Below are 20044 nucleotides of genomic sequence, written 5' to 3' on the forward strand. Positions count from 1 at the left end.
TGGTAATGTCCCAACCTCTGTGCCAGAAAGCCCACTTTCATGTTACACCTGTCCGAGAGGTTTTTCATAATACACCTAACCGAGTTGATGAAAAATAATTTAGTATTAACTGTATCCTCCTTGGGGTTGCCAACCATCCAGGATTGTTTCAGAGTTACTAGGTAGTGAAGACTGATTTGTGGGATACTACTGTGAGCTACGGAGAGAACAATCACGGAGAGATTGAGTGGAATGTGTGTATTTGTGAATTTTCTTTCATTTCAGAAGTGGGAGATGGGATAAATTGCAGTTTGACAAAGCTTGGGAATTATCCAGCCAAGTAGTGAAGAGTTTGTTGATTTCTCATTTGACATTGGAAAATTGTTTTACGTGTTGGACATGCTGGACTAGAGTGGGAGTCAAAGGTTCATGCATTTAACCCTCCTAGACTATGTCTAACTAGATATGTCAATTCTAACATGACTTATTTAATTATTTTTTAAAATATAAAACACATTTAAACTCGTAAAATGTCTCAGTAGGTAATGCGACAGAGTTTCAGTTAAGAATTTAGAACAAGCCTACAAAATAATCAAGCCACAAAAACCTCTCTTTGAATTATGGAATATGTAGATGGTCACTGTATAAACTGATCATTCTTGGAAGAAAGGATGGCCTGTATTTATGTGTAATTGTTCATGAACATTCCCGAATCACAGCTAGTTAATTTCTTTTTAAATGATCTTTTTGGGAAATCCAGAAGCCAGTTTGGATGCATTAGATTTCCAGGTATAATTGGGCCTAGACAATCTACTTTAGTGGTATCTGCTGAAAGGTGACTGATTGACTGGACAATATGAAAGTTCAGCAGTTTTTTCATGAGTGAAACAATGGTTTGTTTTATGCTTTTCTTAATCTGGTCCCACTTGCCAGCATTTGGACCGTATCCCTCTAAACGCTTCCTATTCATATACCCATCGAGATGCCTTTTAAATGTTGTAATTATTACCAGCCTCCACCACTTCCTCTGGCAGCTCAATCCATACACACTCCACCCTCTGTGTGAAAAAGCTGCCCTTCAGGTCCCATTTTAAATCTTCCCCCTTCCACCTTAAACCTATGCCATCTAATTTTGGACTCCCCTACCCTGGAGAAAAGACCTTGTCTATTCACCCTCTCCATGCCCCTCATGATTTAAAAAACCTCTATAAGGTCACTCCTCAGCCTTCAATGATCCAGGGAAAATAGCCCCAGTCTATTCAGCCTCCCCCTATAACTCAAACCCTCCAGTCCTGGCGACATCCTTGTAAGTCTTTTCTGTATCTTCTGCAGAGTCCTGAGTTGAAAGTAGTATTCCAAGAATGGCCTAACCGATGTTCTATACAGCCATTAGATGACCTCCCAGCTCCTATATTCAATGCACTGACCAATAAACTCAGGCATACCAAACACCTTCTTCACAACCCTGTCCACCTGCAACTCCACTTTCAGGGAACTAAGAAACTGCACTCCAAGGTCCGTTTGTTCAGCAGCACTCCCCAGGACCTTACCATTAAGTGTATAATCGCTGCTCTGATTTGCCCTACCAAAGTGTAGCACCTCACATTTATCTAGATTAAACTGGACCTGCCACTCCTCAGCCCATTGGCCCATTTGATCAAGGTCCTGTTGTACTCTGAGGTAGCCTTCTTTGCTGCGCACTACACCACCAATTTTGGTATTATCTGCAAACTTAGTAACCATACCTCCTATATTCACACCCAAATCATTTATATAAATGACAAAAAGCAGTGGATCCAGAAACAAACCCTGCGGAACACCACTGGCCATAGGCCTCCAGTCTGAAAAGCAACCCTCCACCACCACCTTCAGTGTTTTACCTTCGAGCCAATTTTGTACCCAAATGGTTAGCTTTCCTTCTGTTCCATGTAATCTAACTTTATTAACCAGTCTACCATGTGGAATCTTGTCGAACGTCTTACTGAAATCCATATAGATAACATTCTTCATCAATCCTCTGTCTCACTTCTTCACAAACCTCAATCAGCTTAGTGAGACATGATTTCCCAAGCGCAAACCCAAGTTGACTATCCCTAATCAGTCCTTGCCTGTCTAAGTACACGTAAATCCTGCCTCTCAGAATCCCCTTGAACAACTTGCCCACCATTGATGTTAGGCTCACGGATCTATAGATCCCTGACTTTTCCATATCACCTTTCTTAAGTAATGGCCGCATGTTAGTCCACCTCTAGGCTCTGGCACCTCGCCCATGGCTATTGATGACATAAATATCTCAGCTGAGGACAACCATCACTTCCCTCAAAGCTTCCCACAAGGTTCTAAGATAAACCTGATCTGAAGTAGGGTACAATCTGATATAGTAGTAATGGAACCTACGAGGAGCAGGCTATCCTAAATGTGGTCCTGAGTAATTAGATTGGAATAATTACTCTTGGAAGGAGTGATGACTGTGTGGTTGAATTTGAAGTACAAATGGAAGGTGAGAAGGTAAAATCCAATACAATTATTTTGTGCTTAGACATAGGAGACTACAATGGGACAAGGAAGACCGGGAATAAAGACTATGTGGTGGGACAATTGAGGAACAATGGAAGACTATCAAAGTGATTTTGCATAGTGCTCAGCAAAAGTATATAATAGTGAAAAGGAAGGGCTGTAGGAAAAGGGATAATCAGCCATTGATAACTAAAGAAATAAAAGAGGGTATCAAATTGAAAGCTAATCCAAACAAAGTGGCAAAGATTGGTGGGAAACAAGAATTATGGAAATCTTTACAGGCCAACAGAAAGCCGTGAAAAAAGCTATAAAGAAAAGTAAGATAGATAAAGAGATTAAACTTGCTCAGGATATTAAAAACAGACAGCAAACATTCCTACAAGTATATAAAATGAAAAAGACTGGCTAAGGTAAGTATTGGTCCTTTAGAGGATGAGACGGGGAATTTAATACTGGGAGATGAGAAAATGATTGAGGTGTTTTTTTAGGTATTTTGTGTCAGTGTTCACAGTGGAAGGCACAAATAACATGCCAGTAATTGATGACAAGGAAACTATGGCAGGTGAGGACCTGGAAATGATCATCATCACTAAACTGGTAATGTTGGGAAAGCTAATGAGGCTAAAGGTAGACAAGTCTCCAGGCCCTGATGAGATGCATCCCAGTATACTAAAAAAGATTGCAGGGGAAATAGCAAGTGCATTTGTGGTCATTTGCTGGACTCTGGGGCGGTTCCAGCAGACTGGCAAACAACAAATGTTCAGAAATGGAGGTAGATAAAACGCAGGTAGCTATAGTCCTGTTAGCTTAACTTCAATAGTGGGGGAAATGCTTGAATCTATAATTTAGGAAGAAATATCAAGACATTTGGATAAAAATTGCCCCATCAGGCAGAGGCAGCATGGGTTTTTAAAAGGCTGGTCATGTTGAAATATTTTACTGGGATTCTTCGAGGACATTACTAGTGTGGTAGACAATGGGGAACCAGTACGTGTGGTGTATCTCAGGATCTAGAAGGCACTTGACAAGGTGCTGCTTGAAAGGCTGCTGTATTAGATGAAGGTGCGTGGCATTACAGGTCATGCATTAGCATGGATAGAATATCGGTTAATTAATTGGAATGCAAAGATTGGGAATAAATGGGTGTTTTTTTGCTTGACAGTCAGTGGCTAGTGGTGTGCCTCATGGCTCAGTGTTGAGACTGTAATTGTTTACAATTTACAGTTGGTGACCAAGTGTAGTGTTTCAAAGTTCGCAGATGACAGTAAGATGAGTGGTAGAGCAAAATGTGCAGGGGATATGGAAAGTCTGCAGAGGGATATGGATAAGTTACGTGAGTGTGCAAGGGTCTGGTGGATGGAGTGCAATATTGGTAAGTATGTGGTCATCCATTTCAGAAGGAATAATGAAATGGACTATTACTTTAGGGGTGAAAAATTGTAGCATGTTGCTGTGCAGAAGGATCTGGGTATTCTTGTGCATAAATCAGAAAATGTTGGTTTGTAGGTGCAGCAGGTAATTAAGAAGGCAAATGGAATATTGCCATCCATTGCTAGAGAGATGGTGTTTAAATACTGGGAGGTTATGCCTGACTGATTTATTGTCATGTGTACCGAAGTACAGTGAAAAGCTTTGTTTACTAGCAGTCGAGGCAGATCATAGCAAGCAAGGATGCTGAGATCGGAGATTGTAAAATGACTCAGACAAAGGCATACATTGCATAGGGTGTATGCTGGGTGAGATTAATGTTAGCAAAATCAGCATTATTTGAGGCTAGGCATGGCGGTCTTTCCATGGCAGCAAGCCATGTAAATGGAGTCCATGGATGGAAGGTTGGCTTCCATGATGATCTGAGCTGTACACACCGCCTCCTGCAGTTTCTTACAGCCCTGGGCAGAGCAATTGCCAAACCAGGCTATTATGCACCCAGATGGTATACTTTCAATGGTGTATTGGTTGAAGTTGGTGAGGGTCCTAATGGACCTGCCAAATTTCCTGAGCTGCCTGGGAAAGAAGAGGCATTGTTGTGCCTTCTTGACTGTCGCATCTATGTGGGAAGCCCAGGACAGATTGTTGGCTATCGTCACAAAGAACTTGACACTGTCCACCCTCTCAACTTCAGCTTCACTGATATAGATGGAGACATGTTCTCTTCCTTTCTTTCTGATGTTAGTGATCAGTTCTTTAATTTTGCCAGCGTTGAGAGAGAATTTGTTCTTATTGCACCACGTCACCAAGCCCTCTATCTCCCTTCTGTATTTTGACTCGTCGTTGTTAGATATCTGACCTACTGTGGTGGTGTTGTAAGCAAGCCTGCCAATGGCATTCATTTGGAATTTGGCAACACAGTCGGGGGTGTACAGGGAGTACACCAGGGGACTAAGGACACATTCTTGGGGGTGATGGGAGGGTGGTGCTCCAGTGTTGAGTGTTATTGTGGGAGGTGCAGTTACTTTCAGCACAAGACAACCAGACAGGAAAGCTTGTTGCCAGCAAGATATTTAATTATAAAGGAATGACGGTTATGAATTTTAATGAAAAATTGCTTGATTAATACAGTAATCTTTGTCTCGAATGTTGTTACACTGAAGGATATTTCATTTAATGATGAGGTTATTTTCAGCGAACAATGACAGATGTATTAAGTATAAAATTAGTTGTTAATCTATTAATAATCAGGATAGTAAAAGCATTTGTCATCAGAGTTGCCAAACCTCCAGAAAAGTTCTGGAGTCTCGAGGAACCAAGTATTGATTTTGAAGAAATCGCTGTGAGAAACCAAAGAGAAAAAAATAAACATTATGACATTAAACTTGAGTTGTTTTTCTTTTAATTTTCTTTGAACATTTTCACTTAGTATGTATGAAAATGCTGATCAAAAGCTTCTCAGGTGCAACTTTGGATAGCAAAAGGGGAGCCATTTACTGAGAAATTAGTTCCAGGTTACATGGCAGTGGGTAGGGCAGCAGTGAAAAGCCACTGCAGTGTGTCGCACTGTAATTAATCAATGGAACATAGAGGGATGGTGGACAATATGATGAAGTTTTAATTGGACACTTTTGCAGCAAGGTCTCATTCTAATCAGTGCCCAGCTACAGGTCCTTCCATTAAACCGAATGGGAATCTGAAGGCAATCTGTGCGATAATTAGTCAAAACTCAAGAGTTTGGTATTTTCTGATACATAATTATCACATGAAATTGCTTAACAAATTGAGAGATTAATTCTGTGATGTTTATTCCCCTGCCCCCAACAGTATCGATGGAGGGGAACTATTTGACAGGATTATAGATGAAAGCTATAATTTAACAGAAATGGATACAATTCTGTTTGTAAAACAGATTTGCGAAGGACTTCAATATATGCACCAGAGGTACATCCTTCATCTGGATCTAAAGGTAAATCTTGTCAAAGCTTTATGAATTTCTTCACTTGTAAGATAATGTAAATTATCTAAAGAAAGCAAGGGCCATTCAAATTTAACTATAACACTTGAAGTTGATGTTTGAGATGGATAAATGCTCTATTTTTCATTTATGTGATGTTTGAGATGGATAAATGCTCTATTTTTCATTTATGTGGGGGATCAAGACACCCCAGTTTCTGCTTTAAAATTACTACATAGGATGTGGGCAAGGACAGCGTTTATTGCCCATCCCTAATTGCTCTTGAATTGAGTAGTTTGCTCAGACTTTTCAGAGGGCGGTTAAGAGTCAACCATATTGCTGTAGGAATCACATGTAATTCAGACCAGGTTAAGCTGGCAGGTTTCCTTCCTCGCAGAGCATAACAGAAAAAGATGTTTTTTTACAACAGTCACAGCTGGTTTCATGACATCTTTATTGAGACTAACTGTTAATTTTGTTTAAATTCCACCAGCTGCTCTGATGGGATTTGAACCCAAGAAAGCAGCTGGTTTGGAGAGGAAAATGAGTGCAACCAATGCTAAGATAATAAAATGTGAGGCTGGATGAACACAGCAGGCCAAGCAGCATCTCAGGAGCACAAAAGCTGACGTTTCGGGCCTAGACCCTTCATCAGAGAGGGGGATGGGGGGAGGGAACTGGAATAAATAGGGAGAGAGGGGGAGGCGGACCGAAGATGGAGAGTAAAGAAGATAGGTGGAGAGGGTGTAGGTGGGGAGGTAGGGAGGGGATAGGTCAGTCCAGGGAAGACGGACAGGTCAAGGAGGTGGGATGAGGTTAGTAGGTAGCTGGGGGTGCGGCTTGGGGTGGGAGGAAGGGATGGGTGAGAGGAAGAACCGGTTAGGGAGGCAGAGACAGGTTGGACTGGTTTTGGGATGCAGTGGGTGGGGGGGAAGAGCTGGGCTGGTCCGCCATTTACAATCTGACCCCACCACCCAAGACATTTTTCCATCCCCACCCCTGTCTGCTTTCCGGAGAGACCACTCTCTCCGTGACTCCCTTGTTCGCTCCACACTGCCCTCCAACCCCACCACACCCGGCACCTTCCCCTGCAACCGCAGGAAATGCTACACTTGTCCCCACACCTCCTCCCTTACCCCCATCCCAGGCCCCAAGATGACATTCCACATTAAGCAGAGGTTCACCTGGACATCTGCCAATGTGGTATACTGCATCCACTGTACCCGGTGCGGCTTTCTCTACATTGGGGAAACCAAGCGGAGGCTTGGGGACCGCTTTGCAGAACACCTCCGCTCAGTTCGCAACAAACAACTGCACCTCCCAGTCGCAAACCATTTCCACTCCCCCTCCCATTCTCTTGATGACATGTCCATCATGGGCCTCCTGCACTGCCACAATGATGCCACCCGAAGGTTGCAGGAACAGCAACTCATATTCTGCCTGGGAACCCTGCAGCCATATGGTATCAATGTGGACTTCACCAGTTTCAAAATCTCCCCTTCCCCCACTGCATCCCTAAACCAGCCCAGTTCATCCCCTCCCCCCACTGCACCACACAACCAGCCCAGCTCTTCCCCCCCCACCCACTGCATCCCAAAACCAGTCCAACCTGTCTCTGCCTCCCTAACCGGTTCTTCCTCTCACCCATCCCTTCCTCCCACCCCAAGCCGCACCCCCAGCTACCTACTAACCTCATCCCACCTCCTTGACCTGTCCGTCTTCCCTGGACTGACCTATCCCCTCCCTACCTCCCCACCTACACCCTCTCCACCTATCTTCTTTACTCTCCATCTTCGGTCCGCCTCCCCCTCTCTCCGTATTTATTCCAGTTCCCTCCCCCCATCCCCCTCTCTGATGAAGGGTCTAGGCCCGAAACGTCAGCTTTTGTGCTCCTGAGATGCTGCTTGGCCTGCTGTGTTCATCCAGCCTCACATTTTATTATCTTGGAATCTCCAGCATCTGCAGTTCCCATTATCTCTGCAACCAATGCTAACAGGACAAGGATAATTGACATACTATTGAAGTGTACAATCAAAGAAGACCCATTGCTGAACTTGGTTGAGCTTCTGTAGTTAGGAACAAAGATGTTTAAATATATGAAATATTAAAAAGTACAGTGCAATAATGGATAAAGTGAGAATGCACGTAAATGAATTTGAGTTACAGATCAAAAATGATCTAATTGAATGGCAGCACCCTGTGTCAATATCCTCTAAGTGCCCCAGTTTCCCCCGCCACGGTCCAAAAATGTGTAGGATAGATCAATTGGCCATGCTAAATTGCCCATAGTGCCCAGGGATATGCAGGTTAGGTGGATTAGCCATGGGAAATGCAGGGTTACAGGAATATGGTAAGGGTGTTGGATCTGGGTTGGATGCTGTTCAAAGGGTCATGTGGACTCGATGGGCTGAATGACCTGCTTCTAAACTAGGGGTTCTATGTCTCATGGGGCTTAGTCTCTTTCTATGTTCTAGTATGTAAGGCAAGCTCCAAATTATTGCTTCCAAACACACCTACACAAAATTGAAATTAGTGAAACATTTGAAACAGTTATGTCAGCAAAAGCTGCCTTGCTAAAAATGATAAATCCATCAAGGAATGTGATAGTATTGGAAACATTGCTTAGATAGAGTCCATTCAGAATGTGTGTTGGACATGTTAATGCAGTGGAGTGGAGAGCTTTGGTAGGACTTGACTTTTTCAACAATTTACATTTTCAGCCTGAGAATATTTTGTGTGTCAATCGGGAAGCCAACCAAGTGAAGATAATTGACTTTGGCTTGGCCAGAAGGTAAATTATATTTATTTGTGGACAATGGAGCTTATTTCTCTCTTTTTTTAAGACTTGTAATGAAGGAGCATTGTCAGTGTGTCTGACAAAAATAGCAAAAAATTATGACATAAAATGTTCTTTGAAGTGGTGAAGGTATCACCCTAAAAAAGCTGTGTTCTGCTAACAGTGTAATAACATCACCCCTCTTAAATTCAGTTCTTTGTAATTGCTTCAGAAGAGTTTTGTAAAGAAAACTGATGCTGCAAAGAGTAAGCACATTGGTGCTTAGTTTAAAACAAAGTCAATTGCATCAACAATACTTGAAGGCTTGGAATGATTTCTCTTCTTCATCCCATTTCTCAATTCAGTGGTTTTCCCTGAAAATAGCTCTTTTATCCGAAGTTGATTCAACTGTTTAACGACTTTTTTTTCAAACTGGGTGCCTCAAGCTGAGGGCTGTGTACATTTTGTAGAAGCATTGTTAGGTTCTAAAGGACTCATGACTCACAACACCTCTGGGGTGTTATGAATCACAGTCTGGATGAGGGAACCTTTTGAATGATATTACCATCCCTACCATGCCAGATTATGTCCCTGCACCCATCACCAAAGTCTGTATTCCTTTCAGGCTAACCTCGCTTTGACCACTAGCCACTTGACTGCTAAGAAAAAAGGACCTAGTGGGACAGATGGTTTTGGCCACCTGGACACAATGATCAAATAATGCGGAAATTTAGATGTTGATGCTGTTATGTGGCATTGCAATAAATGAACACATGTCTGTAAAACATGCAACCTAATTTAAGTTATTTTGTTTATTCTGTTAGATATAAACCAAGAGAAAAATTAAAAATCAACTTTGGTACTCCAGAATTCCTTGCTCCTGAAGTTGTGAATTATGACTTTGTTTCATTTCCCACGGATATGTGGAGCCTTGGGGTGATTACCTATATGTTGTAAGTATAAGGCCAATTCATGAAGGGCTGTTGAGAGCAAGACGCGTTAATATGTTTGTAAACAACACCTATTTCCTTTGGTTTTGTCTTTCTGAATAAAGTTTCTTTATTCTGAAAATCCCCTTTGTACAAAGGAGAAGGTAGGGGCGGCTAGTGGGTTTTGAGAGTCGCGGTGGGGGTATGCTTAAACTGCAAGTGGAAAACAGTTACCTTTTGAATTGCTTTTTTGAAGCTGGAATCAGGCTTCGAAAATCGGTCAGTTAGGCCAGGCCCTGCGTTAGAAAGAAAGCCTGGCCGAGATTTAAAGAGACTTTGTACATGTCATCAAGAGTTTCACAGTGACCACTGCAGCCTCAAAGTCTGTGGCTCCAAACCGCATCTGCAAAACCCTAATTAATGTCTTTGAAAATACAGAGTTTGATTTGTACCTTCAGGATTCTGAACTGAGAGTGCCACCACTTGACTGTTAATTTTCATCAACAGTCCCAACCATTTTAACTCAAATCTGTCAACAATTACTGCCTCCTTTCTTATCTACAAGTGCTTTTCATTGTGAGCTACTGATGGTTTAGTGGACTAGTCATACCCGTTGGTCATTTGTTATATTTGCTTTGTAAGATTAACAATTAGCTCTGTCTGACTTTTAGTGATGATGTGCAGATGCCAATGTTCGACCTGGGTGGACAAGATCAAAAATCACATGACACCATGTCATGGTCCAACAGGTTTATTTGAAAACACAAGCTTTCATAGATCAGTTCCTTCCTCACACATAGTGTGTGAGAGGGTAGAATTTAAAAGCAGGCATGCGGGCACACACTCACACTCACACACAGAAACACGCATGAATTATTTCATCCAAGGTGTTTGTGTAGTTGCAGATACATTCTGTTTTGCTCATAAAAATAAAACCTGACCTCAGTTTAAAACATAGATTCTAAGCAAGACTTCACATCTAAAATGCATTGTTTGACTTGAGATGTCACCTCTTGTATACATTGATAAAACCTGTAATTATCCCCAGACAATAACTTGAGAGGAATCTGGATTTTGCATTTCAATCAGTAGTCTCCTTCCTAACCGATTAAGGATTCAACAAGAGGTGGCTAGTTTTAAGGTTGTTTCCTTTCGGCTTATAACTTCTATGTCTTATACCCTCTCTCTCACACTATGCCTGAGGAAGGAGCTGAATTCCAAAAACTTGTGTTTTCAAATAAACCTGCTGGACTATAGCCTGGTGTCGTGTGATTTTTGACCTTTGACTTTTAGTAGTGCTCAGGTGTATTTCCACAGCTGGCTTCCCACCACTTACCTGCCCACCATCGTCTCCTTACTCACTCAAACACACAGAGAGGTTGGGCTTTTGACAAGCCCTCAAGTGGAAAGAATGGCGTGCGCAAAGATTTAACAATCAGTTCCGGCCAATAGCTGCTGTCATTTTGACAGAATTGAATCACATCATTGAAGAGGCTCCCACTAAAAGCTGACAACCAGGGCTAACTGTGTATTTAAACATTAGATTGGCTTAAGTCAGAAGCAGCCCCACTCTATCAGAAGAAGAACCACAGCCAGTGAGGCTTACTGGCTTGAAGAGGCCAAAATAAGGCTGTAAAAATGATTTTTGTTTTTCTCAGAATGCTTTTAGATGGCTGTGAAGACAAGAAGTACTCTCAACCCCTATAACTTTTCCAGTCCCACAGGTATCTCTCAATCCCCAGCTTTCCTTTTTGACCGCTACAGGATCCTGTTCCATGGCTGCCTCCTGATGCTAAATTTCTCTTCCTGCATTCCCGTCTCCTCCTCCACCCCTGGGCAGACCTTCAGATTAGGATTTTGCATACTTTCCTTTAAATGGGACTGTTCCAATAATATCGGCAGGTTCCCCTAAGCTCTCAGACCTCGTTGATGTGCCCTACCTGGTTTGGGGGTCACACACCGTTAACATTGTGGCCTGACCCACCACTACCTGTAAACCTCAAGGCCCACGAATCAGAAAGCTAATATCAAAGGTGACTTTCACAGCCCAATCTGGTTCGCATCTCCACATGACAAACACACAAACAGACTTGCTCATGAGATACAGTAATCAGAACCTCTGGGGTTCCCGTCCAATGTCTTTGAAGTGCATCAATCGCATCAAATTTTTGCTTTCACTTGAAAATGGAAAATTGTAGTTGGTTCAGGCAATGCCATTCCTGCCTAATTAAGTGCTCACTTTCACTGTACAGTAAACCATATTTTCAATCACTGTAACAGTCATTCATAGTCTGCCTGAATGTTCGGCATGCCTGGGGGAAAATGTGTCAGGTATAATTTGACAACACCACTTCACATTTTAAAATGTTGGAACTTTAAAAGAAATGTGGCATACCCCAATTCCTGCATTCATGTGGCATGTTTGCTATTTTGTGATCTCCAGCTGCTTGTGGCTGCCCCTGCTGTTACTGTGCGTCACACTCGTCTGTTTTACAGCATCCTGACACATCCACTGGAGCTCATCTGCAACCACTTTGTGACATCCATCATCCACCCAAGCTGAGGGCGACCTCTCTTCTCTGCTGCCCTCCACTCTGCCCTCTACGAGAGGTGTCTGCAGCTTCTTAGCTCTGATTAAATGGCTGAAACACTGACACGCTCTTTTCAGGATGTCACCTTTTTGACTTCTTTCTATTTTTGCAATTAGGTTATTATGCTTGGATTAAAATTGAATGTGCATGTGTGTCAGTTTCCCCCCTCCCCAGAGCATCTTCCGCAGTAAGGAGCCCCAGTCACCAATATTTACAACTCCTTGGAGGTCTGTAATGGTAAATTCTTCCCCTGCCCTGTCTTTGAATTGTTCTGTCTCACACTCTTCAGTATTACAGCTGCAGTCCAAAAACAGCCCAGCGCTTTTGGGCTGATACCTTCCCTCTGACAAATAGTTTTAGAAATTGTTCACTTGCATATTTAGATACTGCTTTCAAATATTCCAAAATAACTAATGTTGAGATGAGTTTGAGTTTGATCTACTATTGTCGCATGTACCAGGTCACTGTGAAAAGTGTTGATGCAGCATAATAAAGAGCATCCATTTTTATATTACTATTTTCTCTTTTTATTCATTGATTTATTATTGTGTGCCCTTACGCCTTGAGTTCTTCTTGGTCTTGGTACGCTCCCAAGGAAGAATTCTTCCATCCAGCAGGTACAAATTGGATTAAAGAAGCCTGAGATCACTTGGCATTGCCAAAGTTGACATGCAATCCAATACCTTGAAGATTTTTCTAATCAGAAGACATGCAAATATAGTTTTCCCTCCTGTTTTTGCTCAGGGAGACATTTATGATCTGCGTAGCCTACCTCACCGTCAGCAGTGAGGAGATCTCTATTTTGTTAACCCAGGGTCAAGTGATAGCTGAAACTCATTTCTTACCAATACATCTTTAAGGGAACCACACTATCATCATGCTGGTTTGCTCAGTGTCCTTCGTCACTCTGAAGTGTTTAAAGTCTCCGATCATTAAAGGCCTAGCAAGTTCCCATAGAAATCTAGCAGAACACATTTAAGAAATCCTTCGAGAAATCTGGACAGTAGAAAAAAGCTGGACAACTATTAAACAGATGCTCAGATTTTACAGGAGCAATGTATCTTATTGAGTGTCCTTACTTGGACTTGTCGCCTTATCTTTCAGTTTGGAAATATTTGTCCTGTAAGTTGCTGGAAGATTGAGCTGATAATAACATGGTGAGGGCAGGAAGGCCTCTGAGACCTTGGCTGAATGGGCTCAACAACCTGTGTCCTAAACCAGTGAGATTAATAAAAAGAACAATGCGGATAAAAGGTATATTAGAGTCAAAGCAGATACGAAGAGAAACGAGAGGGATAAAGATTAAATTAAGTGAGAGAAAAATTAAGTGGAAGAGTAAGAAAAAAAAGCAAATTAAAAACATTTGAAATGATTTACTGCCTGTGGAACAAAACTGTAGCATTTAGGAGCTCGCTTAATGAACTGGAGGAATGTAACTGCTATTGTAGGGGCATCTATACCTCCTCATTCAAAGGTAGTTGCAATGTTAAGTACTAGCCCGAAACGTCAGCTTTTGTGCTCCTAAGATGCTGCTTGGCCTGTTGTGTTCATCCAGCTCCACACTTTATTATCTTGGATTCTCCAGCATCTGCAGTTCCCATTATCTATGACGTTTGAGGATGGGCTTAATGAGTAATCAGTGCACAATCGCAGGAAACTGATGGGAAGGTTAATGATGAGCTGCTGTTTTCTTAGAGCTTAGGGTGGAGTGCTCAAATCATGTATAAACTTGCAGTGATTCACAATTCACAGCATGTCTCTTCCTCGCCACAAGTGGCTTGACAATTTATGCACTAAAATTGGTGAACATATTCAACTCATGAATGTTTTGACAGCAAGTTCACAGCTATTTCTTTCTTGGTATCCACAGTTTTTGTATTTTAAGGAATTAAATTTGTTTCTACAGTCATTAAGTACTTTCTGATTGTTGAAGTGGAACTAGAATTGTGCTGAGGATTTGGAATGCATCTAGACTGACTACCATTTCCAGGCAGTCCTTTATTAATTTATACAACATTTTCTAAATCTTGTTCTTCACAATGATGAGAATGCAAAGCAAGGAAGAAGACATCTCCTCTTTGTTATTTGAGGAGTTATTAACTCTTTGCACTTGTTTATATGATTTTTCCATAACTGGTGGACGTAATAAATCATCTCCCACTGCTTTTTAGTTACCGTAGAATTCTCATACACTGACACAATTGCTTGATGACTATTAATGACCCATGAGATAAGGTGAGTGGTCAAAACATTGCTGTTTCTCCTATTACTGCCTCTGTTGCTTTTGTTTTTCTGTTATTGCATGCAATGATAGCTGTGAGAATAGCTGGAATTTACCAAATGGCTTTTGATTAATCCTTACTCTGTGTTTCCCTGCTTTTTTGAACTGAAGGCTGAGTGGACTCTCTCCGTTCCTTGGAGATGATGACAGTGAGACCCTCAATAACATTCTTTTCTGTAAATGGGACTTAGATGATGCAGAATTTGAAAATGTCTCTGAAGATGCCAAAGAATTCATATCAAAACTTCTCATTAAAGAAAAGGGGTATGTATTGCAGTCTCTACAGATTCAAATGTAATTTTATTTTACATGGTCGTTAACCACCATTGTTAATAATTTTTGACCTTTGTGGCCTTTTGAAATAATATTCTGCAATATATTTACATGTAAATTAAGTGCACTAGATTACTAACTTGAGTGCTAAAATAATGGAATGACAATAGCCTGATGAAACCTCGAGGTGAGTATAAAAACACCTCTTTATATGGGGACTGAATGCAACAAGTTAACTAGAGAAATAAAATCAAAAGCCAAGAGAGGTAGGAATGACTGAACAAATGAGAAATGCAAAGAAGCAATAGATTAAATTGAAAGAAATGAAAGACAGATGCTGTGGCTGAGAACTACCTGAAAGCTTACGACTTTAAATTGGCTGCAGTGAAAGATCAAAATGGTTAGGTCATTGAGGACAAACACGCAACGATCAAGTGGAGGAAGGAATATTTTTATGATCTCCGCAGTGTGTAGGATGGGGTGAATGAATAAGCTCTGGAGGAACTGCCTCATACAGTTGCAGGAGAATTGATGCTGCATCTGTGGAGAGACAAAGGAAATGTTCTTTTGATAATTTGTTCCAGAGCAAGGTTCCTGGTACCATCAACATAACCGCAGATTTTTTTGAATTGCATGCTTGGCATTACATTTGGGCTCAGTATTCTTTTGTCCTTCAAGTATCAAGGATCATTAAAATTTCATAAAATTAAACAAAAAAAAATGATCAAATACAGAAGCAAAATACTGCTGATTTTGGAATGTGAGAGCTGTCTATTATTCTTGGAAGAACTAAATAAAATCATATGAAGCAAATAATCCTATTGCATCATTTAACTATTCCAATGTCATAAAATTTTTGCAGATACTTTTTCTTATGAGCCAGCATCTACTGTACATAAACTGTTGTTGTTTTATTTTCCTTTAGCTGGAGGATAAGTGCAAATGAGGCCCTTAAACATCCCTGGTTGTCAGACAGCAACCTACACTACAAGCTCAGTTTCAAGGTCCCTGTCTTGTTTGTAATGATTATGGAAAACTGCACACCTTTTCATTGGCTTTGTTATGCTGCCCTCACCCACATTCATTGAAGGTTGCATTGTGTACTTGATCATGAACACTCATGCAAATACAGAAATTCTCTTAATTTATTTCTGTACCTCATGAATGTGGGCCTCGACACATAAGAAAATACGTTCAACTTTGTTTTGCTAATTAGCAAGGCCAAGCTACTTCTGATACATTGGCCGTCTCCTTCTTGCATCACCTGCATGATGATCTGGCATGAGTGATGGCTGAGGATGTCGTTCATGAAGACCATAAATAAAATAGCAAAAGAAGTCTAATATTACCGTTAAGGACCATTAGCTGCTTGATACCCGCATGCCATTGAACATGTTATAAATTGTACATTGTTGCTGCTGTTTTAATCTTTCAACAGAGCAGGTTTTACTCTGTTTCATATTACAGGTCATCCACATTGACAAAGTTACAATGATCATGACTGACCTTTAAAATGATTGAATACCGCATGAGACAAAATGGCAACACACCTACATTTTTAAAAATAATTAGTCTGAAGCAAAGCTTTCATTTGAGATGTTTAACTAGCGTGAAACATCTTAGACACAGGTGGTGTGCTTTCCTTCCAACTTTCTGATTTCCTTTTTAAATTCTGATTTTTAAAAAAAATCCATCAAAATAAAGTTTCTGTAATGTTGCCCACAAACTGAACACCCTGTAAGCTACCCAGAGATATGGAGTTTCTACCAGTTGTGAACAAGACTTTAAAGAGCAGAAAGAGACATAGAGCCCCATTCATATCGTGGCTTGCTGCACTTTTTCCACTATTGCTGTTTTTTATGACATTGAAAACTTTATGAATGGGGCACATAGTACTGTTGAAGTTGCCACCTTTCTCCATCTATATTCAACAGCCACGTACAGGTTCTCCTATATACTCTCCAAATTATGGATATTAAATTCCGAGCAGTCTTTATTGAAAGACTAGTTTTAACTTTGATTCCTTGCTGTGCCTGACATGTTATGAATGTGAGCTTATGTCCTTTGCAAACAACAGTATCCTGGCTAAGAACTAAAGTGCATTCAGGAAAATAATATAATATAACATTTTTATATTCCTGTAAGCCAGCAGGAAATGAAATTTTAGTGCATCGCAGCGTACTTTGTTAATAATCAGCCAAGCCACTAGGTGGAGTGTCTCACCCATATCCTATAGCGAAGGAACAATCTTGGTTCAAACCATCTACTGTGTGGAACCTTATGGCATCTGTGAATTAATCAGGCATTATTTAAGGGACTAATGTCTAATCCACTCTTTTTGCAATCTTGATGTCACATCTGATCATGAGATGAACTTACGACCTCATATTTATGCCATTACTAAGACTGCCTACTTTAATCTTGTTAATGTTACCTGCCCTTACTCAGTCTCAACTGTCTGCTGTTGGATATTTTTTACACTTGTTTTAGCCAAAAGGTTGAGTGTCTTTGTTATCTGCCTTCTAACCTCCATAACGTTGAGGTCACCTGAAACTCAGCTGTCCATGTCTTAACTTACAGCATGTCCTGTCCCTCTCTCACCCTGCCTCAATGACCCACATAGACTCCTGGTCAAGCAACATCTTAGTTTTTAAACTCTAACCTTTGTTTTCAAATCCCTCAGTGGCTCCAACTGTTCATGCTCTGGGATCCCATTCACTGCCCCACACCTTTTGACCAAGGTGCTTGAAGAAAAATGGCCCACTCTCACTCACCTTCCACTGTCCATTGTATTAAGGAATTGGAGGCAGATTGATGCCCTTAAGACAGCCATTAGCACTTTGTAGGGCCTCAGTAGCCCTAAGGGTCGATAGATTGGTTGACGCCTTACCCAGATCCATTTCCCTGCAACTTTGCATTCCACTCAGGAGTGGATAGAAAGGCATATTTTATGTCTCCTCCACCCCTGCTTAAGACATAGCTGGTTGTGGAGTGGATGGGGACAGTAAAATCTGGGCTGTAAGATTTGAGGTCCATTAGCTGCAGAATCTAGACGCAGAGGCTGGATTTTCATTCTGGGGATGGGAATTAGGACTTGGGACCGTTTTGTGGTCCTGAATGAAGTAGTGACTCTTTGACATTTTCACAGAGCAGCCTCCAGAGATAGGTTCCCTGTCCGATAGAGGATGGAAGATGGCTTTTGAGGTTGGAGGACAAATCATAGGCCTTCTCGTTTGAAAGAAACAGAAAAAAACTGAGACCAGTGCCTCAGTGTGGAGGCAATCTATCGTCAAAACTTAAGTTAGGAAAGTGAAGAACGTAGCCATGTCATCACTGTGAGGTGGGAGGGTTGCTATTGAACCTCTTGATGGGGCTGCACACACACCAAGGGGGACAAACAAGCTGAGCCCTGGGCTTGCCACTGCATTCCCATCTTAAAGCAATGAAACAACCCCCAAAAGCATTGGGATACTGGAGGCCAACTGGAAAATCCCAGTCAACCTGCTCGAAGAGTGGCACAATGAGACTATCAACGAGACTAGCCTAATTGGTTGCTTGCCTAGTGTGTGTGGGAAATCCTGCCAGTCCTGAATTCATCTCAGCAAAAGTGATAAACTCAGTTATGCACTGACTGGCTCCTGTTACTTCCACTTTGGGGACCCATCTGACTGCTTTCTTGACATTGGCAATGCTTGAAAATTCATCCTAAAGGCCACAACCTTTACACTTTAATTCAATTAAAAAGTCTGGAATTATAAACCTAGTGATTACCACAAAACCATTATCGACTGTCAGAAAAATTTGGCGACAAAAGTAGAAATTGCTGGAAAAGGTCAGCAGTATCAGTGGAGAGAAAGCAGAGTTGACATTTTGGGTACAATGACCCTTCTTCAGAATGGATTCAGGAAAGATACAGCTGGTTCACTAATATCCTTGAAGGAGAGAAACTGCTGTCATTCCGTGGTCTGGCCGACAACTGACTCCAGATCCATGGCATTGTGGTTGACTCTTAATTGCCCTCTGGGCATTTTGGCAATAAGTGCTGGCCCAGCCAACAATGCCTTCATTCATGAGTGAATTAAATTAAGTTCTATTGAATCTGCAAGGTAACAGTATATTCTTTGTAAGTTTTGTTTTATTCTTTCATGGGATGTGGGAGCAACTGGCCAGATCATTACTTGTTACCATCCCTAACTGCCCTTGTGAATGTGGTGCTGAGCTGTCACTGCAGTCCATTTGGTATAGATACACCTACTCTACTGTTTTGCCCTTGTCCATCTAGCTAATAGAAGTTACGGGTTTCAAAGTGAATGTTAACAAAACCGTAGTGAGTTGCTGAGCATGTCCTGTACACTGCTACTATTGTCGCACAAGTGTTGGAGGGAGTGAATGTCAATCGAGCAAGCTTCTTGAGTGTTGTTGGAACTGCAGTCATTCAGGAAAGTTGACTTTTGTTTTGTAGATGGTGAGCATATTTTGGAGAGTCAGGAAGTTAGTTACTCATTTCAGAATTCACAGTCTATGCTCTTGTAACCACGGTATTACAAGACTATTCCAGTTTAAGTTATTATCAGTGGTAATGTCCAGAACGTTGATAGTGAAGTATTAAGTGATGGTAATGTCAAAAGGAAATGGTTAGATTCTTTCTTGCTGAGAGGATGGTTTTATGAATCCAGAGTGCTAATTTTATGTAATGATGCTGGATGAGGTCACTAACTTTATGTTATGATCTCATTAAGGACCAGTATGTTTGAGGTTGACAAAAGGTGAAATCTATGGGAATTACTAAGGGAATAAAGCCGCAAAATTCCAGTTTTGAACAGGCAGCAATATTCTACAGTGCAACGTCTGAAAAATATATATGTGATCCATGTTTAATGCCTAGGATTAGCATGTGGTAAAAATGGTTAATATCATGTGATTGAGCTTCTTATAGTAGCAAATGTGGTCAAGACAGATTCTATTCATTTCCCAGTAACTCTCCCCAGATGTCAATGACATTTGATTTGATTGATTTATTGTCACATGTATCTAAGTACAGTGAAAAATTGTGTTTACCAGCAGTACAGGCAGATCAAAGTAAGCAAGGATATACAGATCATAGGGTGAGGGAAAAAAAAACCTAGACAGATGTATACAAGTTACATCATACAGGGCCTGCACTGAACAAGATAAGCACTATTTGAAATTAGTCCATTCAACAGTCAAATAACAACAGGGAAGAAGCTGTTCTTGAACCTGCTGGTATGTGTGTTCAAGCTTCTGTATTTTGTGCTGGATGGAAGAGGTTGTAAGAGACCATTGCAGGGTGTG

At 41.2% G+C, this 20044-nt stretch overlaps 1 protein-coding gene across 9 annotated transcripts in view; it reads left to right on the forward strand.

The window, feature by feature from the left end:
- Positions 1-20044, forward strand: part of LOC125460867 (myosin light chain kinase 2, skeletal/cardiac muscle-like) — a 257810-nt gene that overhangs the window by 154177 nt on the left and 83589 nt on the right. For 7 of the 9 annotated variants that reach the window (XR_007249350.2, XM_059652549.1, XM_048549049.2 and 4 more), the window contains 4 exons: positions 5752-5893; positions 8602-8672; positions 9482-9610; positions 14570-14722. Coding sequence is in view for 7 of the 9 variants with exons in the window: in XM_059652549.1 (XP_059508532.1) it covers positions 5752-5893; positions 8602-8672; positions 9482-9610; positions 14570-14722 (495 nt within the window). In the remaining 2 variants the exon portion in view is untranslated. Of the gene's footprint in view, positions 1-5751; positions 5894-8601; positions 8673-9481; positions 9611-14569; positions 14723-15656; positions 15736-20044 lie in introns of all 9 variants that reach the window. The other 2 variants (XR_007249351.2, XM_048549031.2) reach the window with 1 other exon arrangement.

Source organism: Stegostoma tigrinum, chromosome 2, assembly GCF_030684315.1.
Source record: "Stegostoma tigrinum isolate sSteTig4 chromosome 2, sSteTig4.hap1, whole genome shotgun sequence".
NCBI lineage: Eukaryota > Metazoa > Chordata > Chondrichthyes > Orectolobiformes > Stegostomatidae > Stegostoma > Stegostoma tigrinum.